This window comes from Dreissena polymorpha, chromosome 3, assembly GCF_020536995.1.
Source record: "Dreissena polymorpha isolate Duluth1 chromosome 3, UMN_Dpol_1.0, whole genome shotgun sequence".
Lineage (NCBI taxonomy): Eukaryota > Metazoa > Mollusca > Bivalvia > Myida > Dreissenidae > Dreissena > Dreissena polymorpha.
This window is the reverse complement of record NC_068357.1, coordinates 18,314,389-18,330,591: the sequence shown is the minus strand read 5'-3', so window position 1 is coordinate 18,330,591 and position 16,203 is coordinate 18,314,389. Positions and strand designations below refer to the sequence as shown.

At 34.0% G+C, this 16,203-nt stretch overlaps 3 protein-coding genes across 11 annotated transcripts in view; 2 read left to right on the top strand and 1 right to left on the bottom strand.

Annotated features, from left to right (window-relative positions):
• Positions 1–12,179, top strand: part of LOC127873147 (uncharacterized) — a 58,924-nt gene extending 46,745 nt beyond the window's left edge. The window contains exon 8 of the mRNA XM_052416798.1: positions 1,698–12,179. Coding sequence (XP_052272758.1) covers positions 1,698–2,597 — 900 coding nt within the window. The 3' untranslated portion in view covers positions 2,598–12,179. The remainder of the gene's footprint in view (positions 1–1,697) is intronic.
• Positions 1–15,484, bottom strand: part of LOC127873148 (alpha-(1,6)-fucosyltransferase-like) — a 176,586-nt gene extending 161,102 nt beyond the window's left edge. For 4 of the 5 annotated variants that reach the window (XM_052416800.1, XM_052416804.1, XM_052416807.1 and 1 more), the window contains exon 1: positions 15,399–15,484. In XM_052416800.1, the coding sequence (XP_052272760.1) occupies positions 15,399–15,463 (65 nt within the window). In that variant the 5' untranslated portion in view covers positions 15,464–15,484. The remainder of the gene's footprint in view (positions 1–15,398) is intronic. The other variant, XM_052416806.1, reaches the window with a different exon arrangement.
• Positions 1–16,203, top strand: part of LOC127873151 (homeobox protein Nkx-2.2a-like) — a 384,621-nt gene that overhangs the window by 222,729 nt on the left and 145,689 nt on the right. The gene's annotated exons all lie outside the window — the stretch shown is intronic.

The following is a 16,203-nucleotide window of genomic DNA, read 5'->3' as shown; positions in this document are numbered from 1 at the left end:
ACAAGGGTAAATCTTGAAATATGTTGTTACCACTTTAGATGCCATGTTTCTGACTTAGTCTTGATGAAACCTTTTCAGTATGTTATTACTGACGATAATTTATGCAAAGTTTGAATCTGGATTACATGCGTCGAAAAAGACTTGGTCGGATCTTAGAATTACCTTGTTACTACTCTAGAGGCCACATGAATAACTCAATCTTGATGAAACTTTGTCAGAATTTATATCTGGACCTTTTATAGACTGAGTTTGAATGTGGTTCATATGCTTTGAAAAACTAGGTCACCAGATCTAGTCTTAGAAAAACGTTGTTTACACTCTAGAAGCCACAGTTATGGCTCAATCTTGATGAAACATAGACAGAATTAATGTTTATCCTGACATAATATTGTGCAGGTTTAAATAAAAGTTATATGCATTAAAAAAATCGGTCAATAAGTGAAATAAAAGAAACAAGAGATGTGTTTGTCAGAAACACAATGCCCCCTACTGCGCCGCTTTGATTTTTTTTTATCCCTTAAAAATATTACTTCACTTGTGAAAATGATCTGTATACCTGCCAAATGATAAATATAAATTATCTCCCTTTAAAGCGTGTTACTTCCCTTGGATTTTTTTTTTTTAACCTTTGACCTTGAAGGATGACCTTGACCTTTCACCACTCAAAATGTGCAGCTCCATGAGATACACATGCATGCCAAATATAAAGTTGCTATCTGCAATATTGCAAAAGTTATGACCAATGTTAAAGTTTTCAGATGGACGGACGGATTTACAGACAGACGGACGGACGGACTGACGGACAGTCCAACTGCTATTATGCCAGCCTACTGGGGGCATAAAAACCTTATCACCACTTAACTCATAAATTAAGCTTTTGTAACATGTGAGACAACTCATAATATTTATTAAGACAGTTACTACCCTTTGACTGCAATGTTGTTGTTTTTTGTTGATTGTGTGTATAATTTGTGTGTTATTGTTATTGGAGCTTCAATTATTTTTATGGCTATCAAGGCTTCAAAGAAGGCCGCTTAAATAAGCGGCATTGTCTATCTTGCAAAAATGTAAACCATTAGATAAGGTGTTGAATGAAGCTCCCCTCTCTGTAACTCCAAGTCACACTTAGAGATTAAAGGTCCAATTAGACAATAAAACAGCTTGAAAAGTTCATGTCTCATCCATAAAATTGAATTATTTTGTATCTTAAGGTGTTTGGTTGTGTTTAACAACTGTCTCCCTACTCTCAGCAATACCTTTGCCATATCATGTGGGGTTTTGAAATAACTTGGCTAAAAAACAAACCATCATAAGATAAAGTGTTATCTCTACTTCAAAGATCAAGGTTATACACACAATGGACCAAAGGCCATCCCAATATCTCACCCTGAGCAAATGTGCACAGGTGAGCTTAAAACAAACTAGAGGCTGTCGCCAGGCAATTACTCATTTCAGTAGCACTTTCACCCCAGAAAGCTTAACATTTATAATTTTTGCATAGTCAACACAGTTGGTTTTGCATATATATATATATATATATATATATATATATATATATATATATATATATATATATATATATGGTTAATGTTATGTTATCACACCAGAGTAACCAAATTTTGTGCAAATCCAACTGTGTTTTCTATATAATATAACATAATAATATAATATAATATATATATATTATTTTTTTTAAGAGTTGGGAAAGCAACGGTCGTAAAGTACAGATTTTGGAATTCCAAGTGATTGATCCCTCCAGCCAAAGTGATGAAGATTTTAAGGAGCAACTTTTACAAGCAGAGAAAGATTTGCATCCCGGATTTCATGCAGTTTGTTTTGTAATTGATCCAAACAGAATCACGGATGTAAAAGACCAATTCCAACGATTCATGGAATACTTTGGAGATGATGCTAATGATTACGCTTTTGTAATCATGACTTTTACTAAAGATGAAGATGAACTTGAAAAACACTTCCATGCCAATGTTGGGGGAAAACATTCGGAAGTTGAACCTGTATTCAGGTTTTGTAAAGATAAGGAGCTTTACATAGACAATAAGGGTTCACAAACAGAAAAGGAAGAAATTATAAAGGATATATTCACTTCCATTGACAGTGCAAATGCAAGAAAGCTTTCTCCCTGCTTCAGTTCACGTTTTAAACAAGTAAAAACTGAAGAAGCTGCTAAAGCTGCTGAAGCTGCTATTAAAGCTGCTGAAGCTGCAAGAGATGCTGAAATAAAGCACAAAGAAGAACTTCTAAAAGCTGAACGCGAGGCTTTAAAGGCATTAAAAAAACAAATCACTGAACAAAACATTAAAGCTGCTGAAGCTGCTCACAAAAGGGAACTTCAAAGGAAGCGTGAACTTTATAAAACAAAACAGAAAATGGCTAAGCTTACTTTAAAGGCTGAACAGGATGAGGAAGATCGACAGGAGCGTAAAGCTTATGAAGCAGAACAAAGAAGGGCAAGGCAGGAAGAGGATGAGCGAAGGGAGAAAAAATATTATAGAGAAGAACAAAGAAGAGAAGAGTTGGAAATGGAATTGTATAAAATGAAGCTTGAAAATCAAAAATCATCATGTATAATTCAGTAAATTCAGTGAAAAGTTGTATCATATTATGAAGGCAATAGTGTCATTTAATTTATAATTTATATGGTAGATATGTTACAATTAGTGTTAATCTTATTCAAAATACTTGATTTTATGTGATGACAAAACAACATATTAAGTGTTCTTCACTCGAAAATATTATAGGTTTAAACTAAAATATTAAGCATAAAGACAATAAGGCAAAAATAAGACAAACAAGAAATATCTTTAAAAAAGATATACGGCGTTGATTGTGGTTGGCGTTTGAGAAAGGTAAAGAGTTCAATGAATGAGATCATGGAAAGCGAATGTCTTTTTCTGTGCAGTTCTTAGCTGCATCACATGAAGTTAGGGATGTTACGCAGAGTTTTCGCGGCTTATTTTACATTATTACATATTGCTGGTCATAAACCTATATATACAAAACAGACAAGGGACAAATTTGTCACAAAACCAGGTTTTCAGTTGAAAAAAAGTCTGATAAAGGGAGACAATTCAAACTGAACTGATTGTTTAAAATTTACCCCATTTGTTTAAAAATAAATCTATTTTTAGTCCTGGCGACCTTGACCTTGGAGATATACACGTAATTCTTTTGTGCGACACACCGTCCAATGATGGTGAACAAATGTGCCAAATGATTTTAAAATCTCAAAATGAATGATATAGTTATGGCCCAGACAAGCTAATTTATGGCAATTTTTGACCTTTGAACTCATATTGTGACCTTAACCTTGGAGATATCGTTGTAATTCTTTCGCGCAACACCGTCTCATGAAGTTGAACTAATGTGCCAAATGATTTTAAAATCTCACAATGTACGACAAAGTTATGGCCCGGACAAGCTTGTTCCGCCTGCCCATCCGTCTGCCGACATGCGCCAATCTAATAACCAGTTTTTTCCTTCGGAAAACCTGGTAAAAAACACCAATATGAAATACTAATGGACTATTGCATGTCTGTGGTGCTCCAGTGGTTTGTATAGCACAAAGTGATTGTTTGATGCATTTCACAATACAAAACAACATTTTGATGCATCCATTCAACAAATTAAGTATAAATTCAAATTTTCCAAATTCATGACACTATATTTTCATATATACTTTTAACTCTCTGTACAGCTTGCTGTATAAACCATACAAACTTTGCTTTCCTTTGTGGTAACCAATAGCAAGTGTGCCTTCTCAAATTGTTGCCAAGAAGGTTGTATTATCCTCTGGGTTGTGTATGTTATGTCATTTAAGAAGATATTGATGTATGTATCGTGTGGATATGAAGATTTAATGCATGACATTTTTCTCTTCTTGCTTTTTACCATTGAACAAGATTCTTGTTTTGTACATTGTTGTGTAGATATTTCAGTATTAGCTCTATTGCTGGCGTGACTTGTATCCTTAGCACATTAATGATGTGAACATTGAAAACTTATTTGCACTTACATTCCAAAATGTAAATATAATACATGTAAAACTTGTTTCTTGTGTATGTTTGTTGGATATAAACTGAGACATGAGATTGCCAAGCAATATTGTCCCCTACCGGTGAAACTCCACCATTGTCAGTATTTTTTTTTCTTTACATTTGTTACTATAGCAACCACAATTTTTGATGTAGGAACAAAATGAATTGACATGCATAATCTCTATATTGCCATCTGTCCATGTTTCAAGTTTCATGAAAAAATATGAAGAACTTTTTAAGTTATTGCAGGATCCAGAAAAGTGTGACGGACTGACAGACTGACATACAGAGCGCAAACCATAAGTCCCCTCCGGTAGGGTACAAAAAGCTTGTCTACATGCGTATTATTGATATGAACATAAGGTACCTTTCTCCTGTAGATGCTTCTGATTAAAAAATTGCTTTTCCCCTATATAAGTTACTGATTAGAATAATGCAAGGGCAGCTTTCTCCTGTCTGTGATACTGATTTCAGCATTCGTACATTTTCCCCTGTATATGTTACAGATGAGAAATGTAGAAAGCTTTTCTCCTGAGAATGTTACTTATAATGTGAATTATAAGTGAATACTTAATCCCTTCTTATGTTGATATTAATGACATCCTATCTTTATTTCCAAGTTGCTTATTGGAATTGTCATTGCAATTAAATCCTAATTTAATTTCCATATAACATTAGAGCTGTCAATAATCATGTTCATGCGAATGTATGATAACCAGGGATCATATTTTTTTCGGTTTTGTCGGTCCTAGACCGATTGGGGTCATGAAAGACCGATTGAAAATCCCAAACAGTCGGTCCTATTCTGTTTGCTAAAATTCCCATGTCATGAAATTGATTACACAGTGAGCATGCTAACACCCCCTATTTACATTCTTATCTCGATTAGGTGTGATATACCATTCGCTGCAGTCTCTAAACCGGTCAGGACCAGTTTATTGCATGTCAGCCTACTAGTATGACCCCAAGCAGCGAAGATTCGCGCGGTTGTGTATTAGTCATGCGTGAATAACCCGTGTCAATATCAATCCATAATTTCAATGGCTTATACCCAGCACACTAATTAATCGGTCCGTAATGTCAACTCGTCCACGATAAAATCGTTGACAGTTACTTCGGAGATGGAAATCTTGATGTTATCCTCGTGGAAATTGTGCATTTCTTGCATGAAACAGTAAACTTTCATATAAACAAAGAAGAAAATCAGATATTCTGCAATAATTGTGGGCGGACCTTATACACTGAAAGCACGCGCTGTAACTAAACAAATCATGCCGATACATTTTCCACCAGCGTAATAATCCGGCAATAAATGAATGAAAGTCGCGGATCTGATCGACAGAACAGCCGAAAGTTATTTTATGGGCGGAACTTCACACAAGTACACAAGAAAAATAATATACATTGTATAAAGCTTTAGTAAAAATCGTGTTAGAATCGAAATAATTTGTGTACTTTATTGTTTGTTGTTGAATAACCACGACCGGAAGTTTAGATGCGTGGTATCAACTCACACAGATTAATAATATTGACAACAATGAAAAAAAGTCAGATAAAACAGCACACGAAAAACAGAGCGTATATTGACTCATCTAGAGTCCGTGCACGAAGCAACAATGAAATAGCAAATGATAAAACCAATTGAGAAAACTCGTATTTACCGTTTAAAAAAATGCCTAAGGGAATTAAACTTTAACTTTTATATACCACCTTCATGAATGGCAAAATCAATTGTATATATTTTTACGTAATTTGTCATGATTTCGGATATAAATTTTCGGACACATTTTCCCCAGTTAAATCCAGACCGATTGATGTTGCCGGAAAATATGATCCCTGATGATAACATAACTTTATTTCCATGTTATGTTAGAACTGTAAATGATTTATGTGTATGTATGAAATCCAACATACTAGAACTGTCAATGCATATGTTTATGTGTTTGTAATATCATGCCAACATTGACCTTATGCTGACCTGTATGCTTTAAAATATTTAAGAAATGTCATAATGAATACATAAGCTTTTGTCATAGAGTTTGATTTGGCGAATAAAAAGATATCCCTCTTATTTACTATTATGATATGATTCATCAGCTGAAACATGTGCACAATTACATGTTTATATATACCGTAGGTTTCCACGTATAGCGCGCCCCCGTGTATTAAGCGCGCAGGCTGTTTTTTAAATGCAAACATGGAGAAAGAAATATTTAAAGACAAAACAACCACCAAATCGGACCGAAAATGGCCGCCATTTTACTATTGCACAATCCAATAATCCGGGGCATTGGAAAGCTTAATTAAGCATTCAAAATAGGAAGCGTCATTATGATTAGGAGCATGGGTTGCATAGCACTTTACTTTTCTGACAATTTTGTGATTTTCTAGCAAAAGATTAATAGTCCATGTGCATTTCGTGAAAAAAGTGAGAAAATAAGAATTAGTGAACATCGTGTGATATTTACTCGGGGAAAGCATGGGCATTACCGGTAAATTTGAATGTTGCATGGGAGACGGGAATACAGTTGTTGAGGTACACCACTGTTGAACGTTCAATATTTATACACACAAAATGCAATTGCATATCTTCACGTTTTCAAGTGTCAATTAGTGTCTCAAATGTCAATTAGCGTCTTAACAAGTCGTGGCACATATTACTCAATAACATCTGCCAATTACAAAGTGCAAAATGACCCCCTTTCACACCTACCGTTACTTGCAAAAAAGACCTCGTTCGCACCTACCCTTGCCTGCTCTCCGGAATGTCGACAACAATCCCCATCGGAATTCATCAATAAAATAGTGTAAAAACACAAACAAAGAAATGTCCGCAAGTTTATTCAAACAAATATATTTTTGACCAAAACTTCTTCTACCGCATTCATATCTACCAGTAGCAACTTCTTTTTGTTTCGACAATGGCCCCTCAGTCTGTACGATTATAGGGCGGTAGTTTTCTGGAAAAAACATTGCGGCCATTTTGATAATTTACGATTACACAACATTTTTTTACCAATTTAGCAGCCAGGATAGCGCTGTATCAATGTATAGCACGCACCAGCTTTTTAATTTGAATTTTGGAGGTAAAACACTGCGCACTATACGTGGAAACCTACGGTATGACAAAATCTGGGCATGGTATGTTTGGTTATAGTGTACAAAGTTTCACATAGAAACAGTAAAAAACCTATGTACAGTTAATCATTTGTATATATATTATACTAATGGTGTTTGTTTGTGTTGTACTGAGTTGAACATTTGATTATTTTCAAGCTTTTGTAAAATTGTTGTATGCAACTATTATTATTTTGCTATAATTGTTAAAACAATTTTTGATAAAATCAAATAGCTTTAAAAACATACATGCAAAAGATGAGAGCCATTGAAAGAATGTTTGTTGGAAAACAAAAAAATATATATATATATATGCATAGTGTGAATTTATAGCTGTGTTTTCTCTTTATGTAATGAATGGTAACACTGAAACAGGACACAAATGTGTATGATAGGAATGAGAGCAGGAAAAAAAGAATTAAAATATATAAAATAAATAAAATACAAAAAAAATGCATGAATATGATTTTTAAAAGCTTCAAAATGAATAGTTATCTATATAAAAAAAATGTATTGTTCATAGAGTATCTTCATAATTATCTTTCTTTATTATTGTATACATGATCATGCTATACAAAAAATAAAGGAAGATATAAGTACACATTTCATCTGGTCCTCTATTACAATCTCATTCTATCCAATTTTTACACTGCTTTGAGATTTTGCAGTTTGGTTCTGATGACTTAAGAACTTGGCACAGACATTTTAGTGTTTGTAATATTATTACAAACATACTGGTAACAAGAGCTTTCACCATAGGATGACATATATGCCCCCTATAAACGCTTTGATAGAAGTTATAGCATTTTTTGAAACCTAAACGCAGATTTCGAAACCTAAACGCGGACCCTAAGTTCAAGGTCAAGGTCACAGGGGTCAAACTTTTTGTGCGTATGGAAAGGCCTTGTCCATATACACATGCAAACCAAATATGAAGGCTTTATCTCAAGGGACACAGAAGTTAATGAGCATTTTTCGAAACCTAAACGCAGATTTCGAAACCTAAACGCGGACCCTAACTTCAAGGTCAAGGTCACATGGGTGAAAAATTGTGTGCGTATGGAAAGGCCTTGTTCATATACACATACATACCAAATATGAAGGTTATATCTCAAGGGACATAGAAGTTATGAGCATTTTTCGAAACCTAATCGCAAAGTGTGAAGGAAAGACGGACAGACGGACGGACAGATGGACGGACAGTCCGATCACATTATGAGATTGTATATATATACTTAAGCTTTCAAACATTAACCCGACATTGTTTATGTTGCATCCATCAAGGACCAAATTATCCACTTATTTATCGAAGCTGCATTTGTCTTAATGATATTTAGTGGTTTAAATTGCATGGTTCATATTAGGTCAAAAACATTCCAGCAGAATATGGTTTTAGTTGTAAGAGTTGCACTTCATAGTATGTTTCAACAACGAAATTCAACCATTGCAGTTTTTCTATCATTGAAATCCATTTCATTATAAAAAAGGGGTAGAGAACACACAGGCCAACTTGGTCCTTGTCCTTATATTAATAGACACAAAGATTCGTTATATAGATATTTCTATTTCTATTTTGTCATAGGGACCTCTGTATGTTTTTCTGTTGTTTGTGGTGCAAGGTGTTTTATTATTTATTATTATGATTTACTAATTATTATATTAAAGGGGCATAATCATGATTTTTTACATAAATTATCTGCGTAAAATAGTAGCAATTTTACCTTTAAAACAAGTATTTGTATTCCATTGAAATCCATGTAATTTATTTACGAAACAAGTTAAGTGTCTTTTTATTACAAAATCAAACTATTCAGATTGTTTCAAACATATAATATTTTATTTTAATGTCAAAGTCAATGTATATATGTGCATATAACAGCTTAATTTGCTTTTAATGAACTATTTTTTCTACACCCAGTACATTTTTTATGCAATTTACCATTAGTATGCCCCTTCAATGATTCCATGGGCCATGTGATTATTTTATTGGTCTGCATAGCTTTGTCTGTAAAACTGACTTTATCTATACAATATTTATTGGAAATAGTAATGGCGTTGAAAAATGGTTTCAGATAAAGACATGAAACAACCAAATGTTGGCCTTCAAAATTATGTAAAGAAAGCAAGATAAAACAATATGCGTTTGTGAAACACAATGTCCCCCTATATGACGTTTGACCTTGAAGGATGACCTTGACCTTTGAAGGATGACCTTGACCTTTCACCACTCAAAATGTGCAGCTCTATGAGATACACATGCATGCCAAATATTAAGTTGCTATCTTCAATATTGCAAAAGTATTCATAAAATAAGCCATTTGGGCCACATATATTTGACCTCTGACCTTGAAGGATGACCTTGTTCTTTCACCACTCAAATTGTGCAGCTCCATGAGATACACATGCATGCCAAATATCAAGTTGCTATCTTCAATATTTCAAAAGTATTCATAAAATAAGCGATTTGGGCCACATATATTTGACCTCTAACCTTGAAGGATGACCTTGACCTTTCACCACTCAAAATGTGCAGCTCCATGAGATACACATGCATGCCAAATATCAAATTGCTATCTTCAATATTGCAAAAGTATTCATAAAATAAGCGATTTTGGCCACATATATTTGACCTCTGACCTTGAAGGATGACCTTGACCTTGACCTTTCACCACTCAAAATGTGCAGCTCCATGAGATACACATGCATTCCAAATATCAAGTTGCTATATTCAATATAGCAAAAGTTATTGCAAAATGTTAAAGTTGGCGCAAACCAACCAACCAACAGACCAAACAACAGACCAACAGACAGGGCAAAAACAATATGTCCCCCACTACTATAGTGGGGGACATAAAAAACATGCCTTGAAGAAAACCAGCATCAATTTGACAATTTTATTGCTAGCCCATGGGATCTTTGTTTTTGGTTTTGTATGTATCTGTTTGAGAGGCCTTTTTTATAATACTATTTGTGTTCTATGTATAAATAACACAATGTTCAAGAATTCAACTTAAGCTGGATTGACATTTCACAAAAATGCATAAAGATCTCAGTTAACAAAGGCTACAGGATACTGAATATTTTAAAAAGGATTACTTTAATATTCATAAGTATTAAAATACTTATAAAGGGTTTGGAATGGGTATACTCATGTATATTATATGTTTTATTGTTTCAATTTTACCAATATATAACAAATGTTCATATTGACATGTGGCAAACATTAGGAACCAAAAAAGAACAGCACCTCAATGCTCTTTCCGTCTTGGTTTTAGCACTGATCAAAAACAATGAGAATCTAAACAGGGCTCATATTATTCCACCAATTCTTAGGATTAAGAATAAATAATAGATTCAAATTCAATAACAAAAACTTTCCAGTTTGTATATATACAAAGCAACAATGCTAGTGTGTCATTCAACATATTTTCCTTATTTCTTAATTAATAATGTAGAGGTGGTAAAAGTTAATAATTATAGACTCAATACCAAAACTCTAACAACATAATTTAAATAAAATCAACATAAAATGCTTCATCTTAAATCTAAGAGTAAGCTGGTCATATGGTCCAAGAAAATAATTGTAGTCAATCCATGTAGTACCTTTGTATTTTTGAAAACAAAATTATATATTGTTATCACGTAAAAACAATTTTTCAATATTACTACATTTGTTCCAGAAGACCTATACAATCGCAATAAGTATTTTTTTTTACAGAAAGTGTGACTATTCCCACACACAGTTTTGTTGATACTTCACGTTGTTTTAGCATTGAAATGTCTGTATGTGTACACAATTGCATTCTGTGCCTTCCAGAAGTTTTTAATTTCATTGTTTTAGAATATTCCTTGTCATTCATTTTTGTGGTAAACAGCATAGATAAATTGCCTTTCATACTATTTTTTTATGTTCATGGATATATAATGAAGTTTATTTGTTTGTCAAGCTTACTGATAAAAAAAATTTTGATCAATGTTTTCCTAAAATACATTAATTTTGACACTGAGGCCACAACAAATTGACAGATTTTCATGATTTTTCAAGTTTTATTTACAACATTTCCTGAAGACAAATTGCACATGTGGACAAATTTTAGTACATGCAATATGATATGATACCAACATAACTAGTCCTATATATACATAATTAATGATAATATGTTCATCCTATTTGGCGCACCTAAAATTTGTAAAATGAATTCAACATTTGTATGCGTCCGGTAGGGTGGCATATAGCACTCGCACATCAGTCTGTTAGTCTGTCATTCCGTCCATTCAGCATCTGTTTCCAGAGTTTGTTTCCTTAACACTTGCAGATATTGACTGGATTTTTGGTTTGTGAGTCAACCTGGATGACTTACAGATCATGTTTGAGTTTCGTTTAGGATTTTTGGGCATGGAGTTTCACAAATACAGTTCTTGATTTTTATTGCTCACTATATTAGCCCATTTGGCCATGCATCCAAAGAGGAGTAGTTGTTTTTTCTGTTCATTTTGGTTTAGTTTACATATTTTACAACATTAAACTGTTATTTTTGGTTTAACAGTTAATAGAACAAATTGCAGTAATCAATGAATGCGTGTGGCACAAATATTGAACAAATATGTACATAACATGTTTTATTAGTCAGCGCCTTGAGTTTGCCTCTGATTTAGTCAGTCGAGCAACTGATAAATATGTTGTGGCCTGAATAATATGCAAAAACTAGGATATGTTGTTTTAAGTTGATTAACTTTCTCTTGAACACATTTTTATAAGATGAGTAATTATTGCATAAAATTAAATAAAATAACTAAACAATAATTCAGATTTTATTAAATTTTAAAGAACAAGACAATTTATAAGACAATTAATAATAATTGTTTTATATTCATTTTTTAATACCACATGAAATGTATAATAAATTTATTATTCAGATTCAAATAGAAACTTAAACTATAACTTACAAATGACAATCTATCTCACAAACTCTGGAAAGCACATACTTTATAGCATAATAATTTTTTCTGAATGTGTGAATAAAAATTTCTTCTGAAAAATAGTGTTTGTTGTTGTATTAAACATATAAGAATTCTCACAATACCATGACCTCTCTCTTAATGTTTTACCTCAAAAGGTTTCCATAAATAAATTGCATCAATATGAATATATCCATATAAATGCATAAGTTATATACCCCAAAACCAATATTAATTGTTGGACATTAATGTTCTAGGATTTTTGGTGGGTCAGCTCAAGAATTAAATTAAATGTTTTAGAAACATTTACATCTCAAGTCTTATATCAGTCATTATAAACAAAAATACGACTTGAAGATCCAACAAATATGATCGAGTTTCCAAATCCACACAATGTCATGTCAATTAAATAAAATTAATCCACAGCAATACAATCCAAAAAAGAGCACAAGAAAAGAACATCATGAGTAAACAAGAAGACCTGAAATTGTTCAATATTGCATTTGTTAATCGGAGAAAACTCAAGTCATAAATACCAATTCAAATATTAAACAAGGGCTGTTTGTAAAACATGCATGCCCCCCATATGGGCTGTCCATTGTAGTGGCAGCCATTGTGTGAGCACGATTTTTGTCACTGTGACCTTTACCTTTGACCTAGTGACCTGAAAATCAATAGGGGTCATCTGCGAGTCACGATCAATGTACCTATGAAGTGTCATGATCCTAGGCAAAAGCGTTCTTGAGTTATCATCCGAAAATCATTTTACTATTTCGGGTCACCGTGACTTTGACCTTTGACCTTGTGACCTCAAAATCAATAGGGGTCATCTGCGAGTCATGATCAATCTACCTATGAAGTTTCATGATCCTAGGCAAAAGCGTTCTTGAGTTATCATTCGAAAACCATTTTACTATTTCAGGTCACCGTGACCTTGACCTTTGACCTAGTGACCTCAAAAACAATAGGGGTCATCTGCAAGTCATGATCAATCTACCTATGAAGTTTCATGATCCTAGGCCTATGCGTTCTTGAGTTATCATTAGGAAACCATTTTACTATTTCGGGTCACCGTGACCTTGACCTTTGACCTAGTGACCTCAAAATTGATAGGGGTCATCTGCGAGTCATGATCAATCTACCCATGAAGTTTCATGATTCTAGGCGTATGCGTTCTTGAGTTATCATCCGGAAAACATTTTACTATTTCGGGTCACCGTGACCTTGACCTTTGACCTAGTGACCTCAAAATTAATAGGGGTCATCTGCGAGTCATGATCAATCTACCCATGAAGTTTCATGATCCTAGGCGTATGCGTTCTTGAGTTATCATCCGGAACCCATTTTCCTATTTCGGGTCACCGTGACCTTGACCTTTGACCTAGTGACCTCAAAATCAATAGGGGTCATCTGCAAGTCATCAGTGCCCCAGATAATTATTTGGGAAATAGGGTTTTCACCCATTGATTTTAAAAAATAGGGTGATTTCGGTCTTGAAATAGGGTGAAATGAGTTATAAAAATTCATACCTTAAAATCATTGCTGCTTTCCCCGTTGAATAAAGCCAATCTTGGTCACTTCAACGTATCCATTCAGATTCAGATTACTTCTGTTGAAGCTGCACACTTGTATTGATTCAATAAAACTGTAAACTATTATAATTAATTTTAATAAACTGATGTTTCATAACATCTTAAATTCTTGAAACTGTCCATAATATAACCTTTAAACTTAAAAATTTGATAACACGAATGATTTGTCACTTTATTGCACTTGCTTTCTTTGTTAAAAAAGTTTGCAATCGATTGATATTTTGGCGCAACAATCGCGGACGTCTTTCGGCCTCTCTTAGACATTATTATTTTGTACCGTTATAGAAACGGAAAGGACAGACGCTTTACAAATACATGCACAATGAGCGACGGATTAAATCAGATTGAAAACGCATGTTTGTCGTAAATAATTTGGTCAGATGATGTAATTAACTATAAAATCTAGTCCGCAGAGCGTTTGAATAACTTTAAATGTTTCCTGCTCCTTCAAGAAGACTCTTGCTGAATAAAAGAGACGTTGCATTACGATAATAATTGCAAAGAGGATATACCGAAAATGAGCGAAGAATTTTCGATTGAAGCTATTGTATCGTACGCATTGAATTTTAGGAATTTGCGTAAAAGTCAAATTGGTTGCATTTTCAATACGCATGATATTGTATATCTTTGCGTTTTTAAACATTTTAATAGGGTGAAAGACGCAGATACGCAGCTTATCTGGGGCACTGAGTCATGATAAATCTACCCATGAAGTTTCATGATCCTAAGCGTATGCGTTCTTGAGTTATCATCCAAAAACCATTTTACTATTTCGGGTCACCGTGACCTTGACCTTTGACCTAGTGACCTCAAAATCAATAGGGGTCATCTGCAAGTCATGATCAATCTTCCTATGAAGTTTCATGATCCTAGGCGTATGCGTTCTTGAGTTATCATACGACAACCACCTGGTGGACGGACCGACCGACCGACCTACCGACCGACCGACCGACATGAGCAAAGCAATATACCCCCTCTTCTTCGAAGGGGGGCATAAAAAGCTAATTTTTACTAACCTAATAATATTGTCAGAGCTTTGTCAACTTGCATTAATTAATTGTGCATGGATGTCATACTTATACTTTTGACATGGACAAGTGGTGTAAGTTAAATAATATATTAGCAGCAATGACTTGAGGCCAAGATGTCTATAAAAATGTGCAATTGTGTTTTGTTTTTATTTTTTTAATATTCTGTGACCTTGACATATTCTTTTTTGTTTAAAAAACATAATTTTCTCAAGACTAATCAGCATACTAATTTATATTATCATAACTTGAGCGTTGTCTATGTACTGAAGAAAAACCAAATTACAAAATGCGACCTTTGACCAGGTGACCTCTTAATAAATATACATCTTCCTTTCCTCCCATGTAACCAGCATACCAGTTAAGCTGATGACAAGCTTTGACCTTTCAACCTGGATATCAATAAACATCTATAATTCCCCCCAAGTAGCCATCATACAAATTAACAGGACAGCCTTCTTTGTGCAGGATCCAGGTTTATTAATGTATGGCATTATCTTTGGCCAAATCTTCCTATATTCATCATATGGCAACACACTGGTCTACTGAAAAAAGTAGTCTTTTTTTGCGTGGATGAAATTAAGACACTGTGATTTGTTTAAAGATATCAGTTTTAGCTGAGTCCTTATAAGATGAATTCTCCCTACCTTGACAACAATGGTCCAACAGTGTCATGGTCTTTGGTGGTGCTGACTAAGAACACAGCCATCATGGCGCTAGGAGTAACGACAATGTGCTGAAAATATGCAAGAAACATGGGGTTATACAGAAGCACCAACAAAATTGTAATAGTAGATAAATTGGCCACAAGTCGAGAGCAAACAAGAGTCAGTCTTCGTATTTTGGTATATTAGTGATCCCATTTTCATTTCTCTATCAACACAATTTGTACAATTAAAATGCTAATACCAAATCAATAACCCAAACAAGAGAGACCACAGGCTCCGGATGTTCACCCAATACCTTGTAACAAGACTGAAAAATGTATCCCCAAAAATTGCTTATTGGCTTATTTATGTCAGGGGTAAAACTTGAATGTATTTGTAGAGGCCCATGATACCATTTCCCATGCTTTATATGAACCCCTTTCAGTTTCAGAGTGGCATACTTAAAAAGTCTTTAACCATAGGCATGCTGACATTTAACAATAATGGCATAGTTTTGCAAAGGCCCATTGTACACTGTTATATACCAAATATGAAACATCTGGGGCTTGCTATTTAAGAGAACATTTGTAAAGTGGTGTTACTATTTCAGACAATATAAACCAAGTGAACCCTTGAATGTGGCCAGTTTTAGTCAAATAGAAATACGTTGCACAAACTGTGTAGAGTACCATAAGAGGATATTAGAATTTTTTAAATGTATGTCTATAAAAAAACAATGCCAGGTTTAATTTCACTTTAAATAACTGTGAAATTCATAGTCTGCTCTGCATATAAGGCTGTCTAC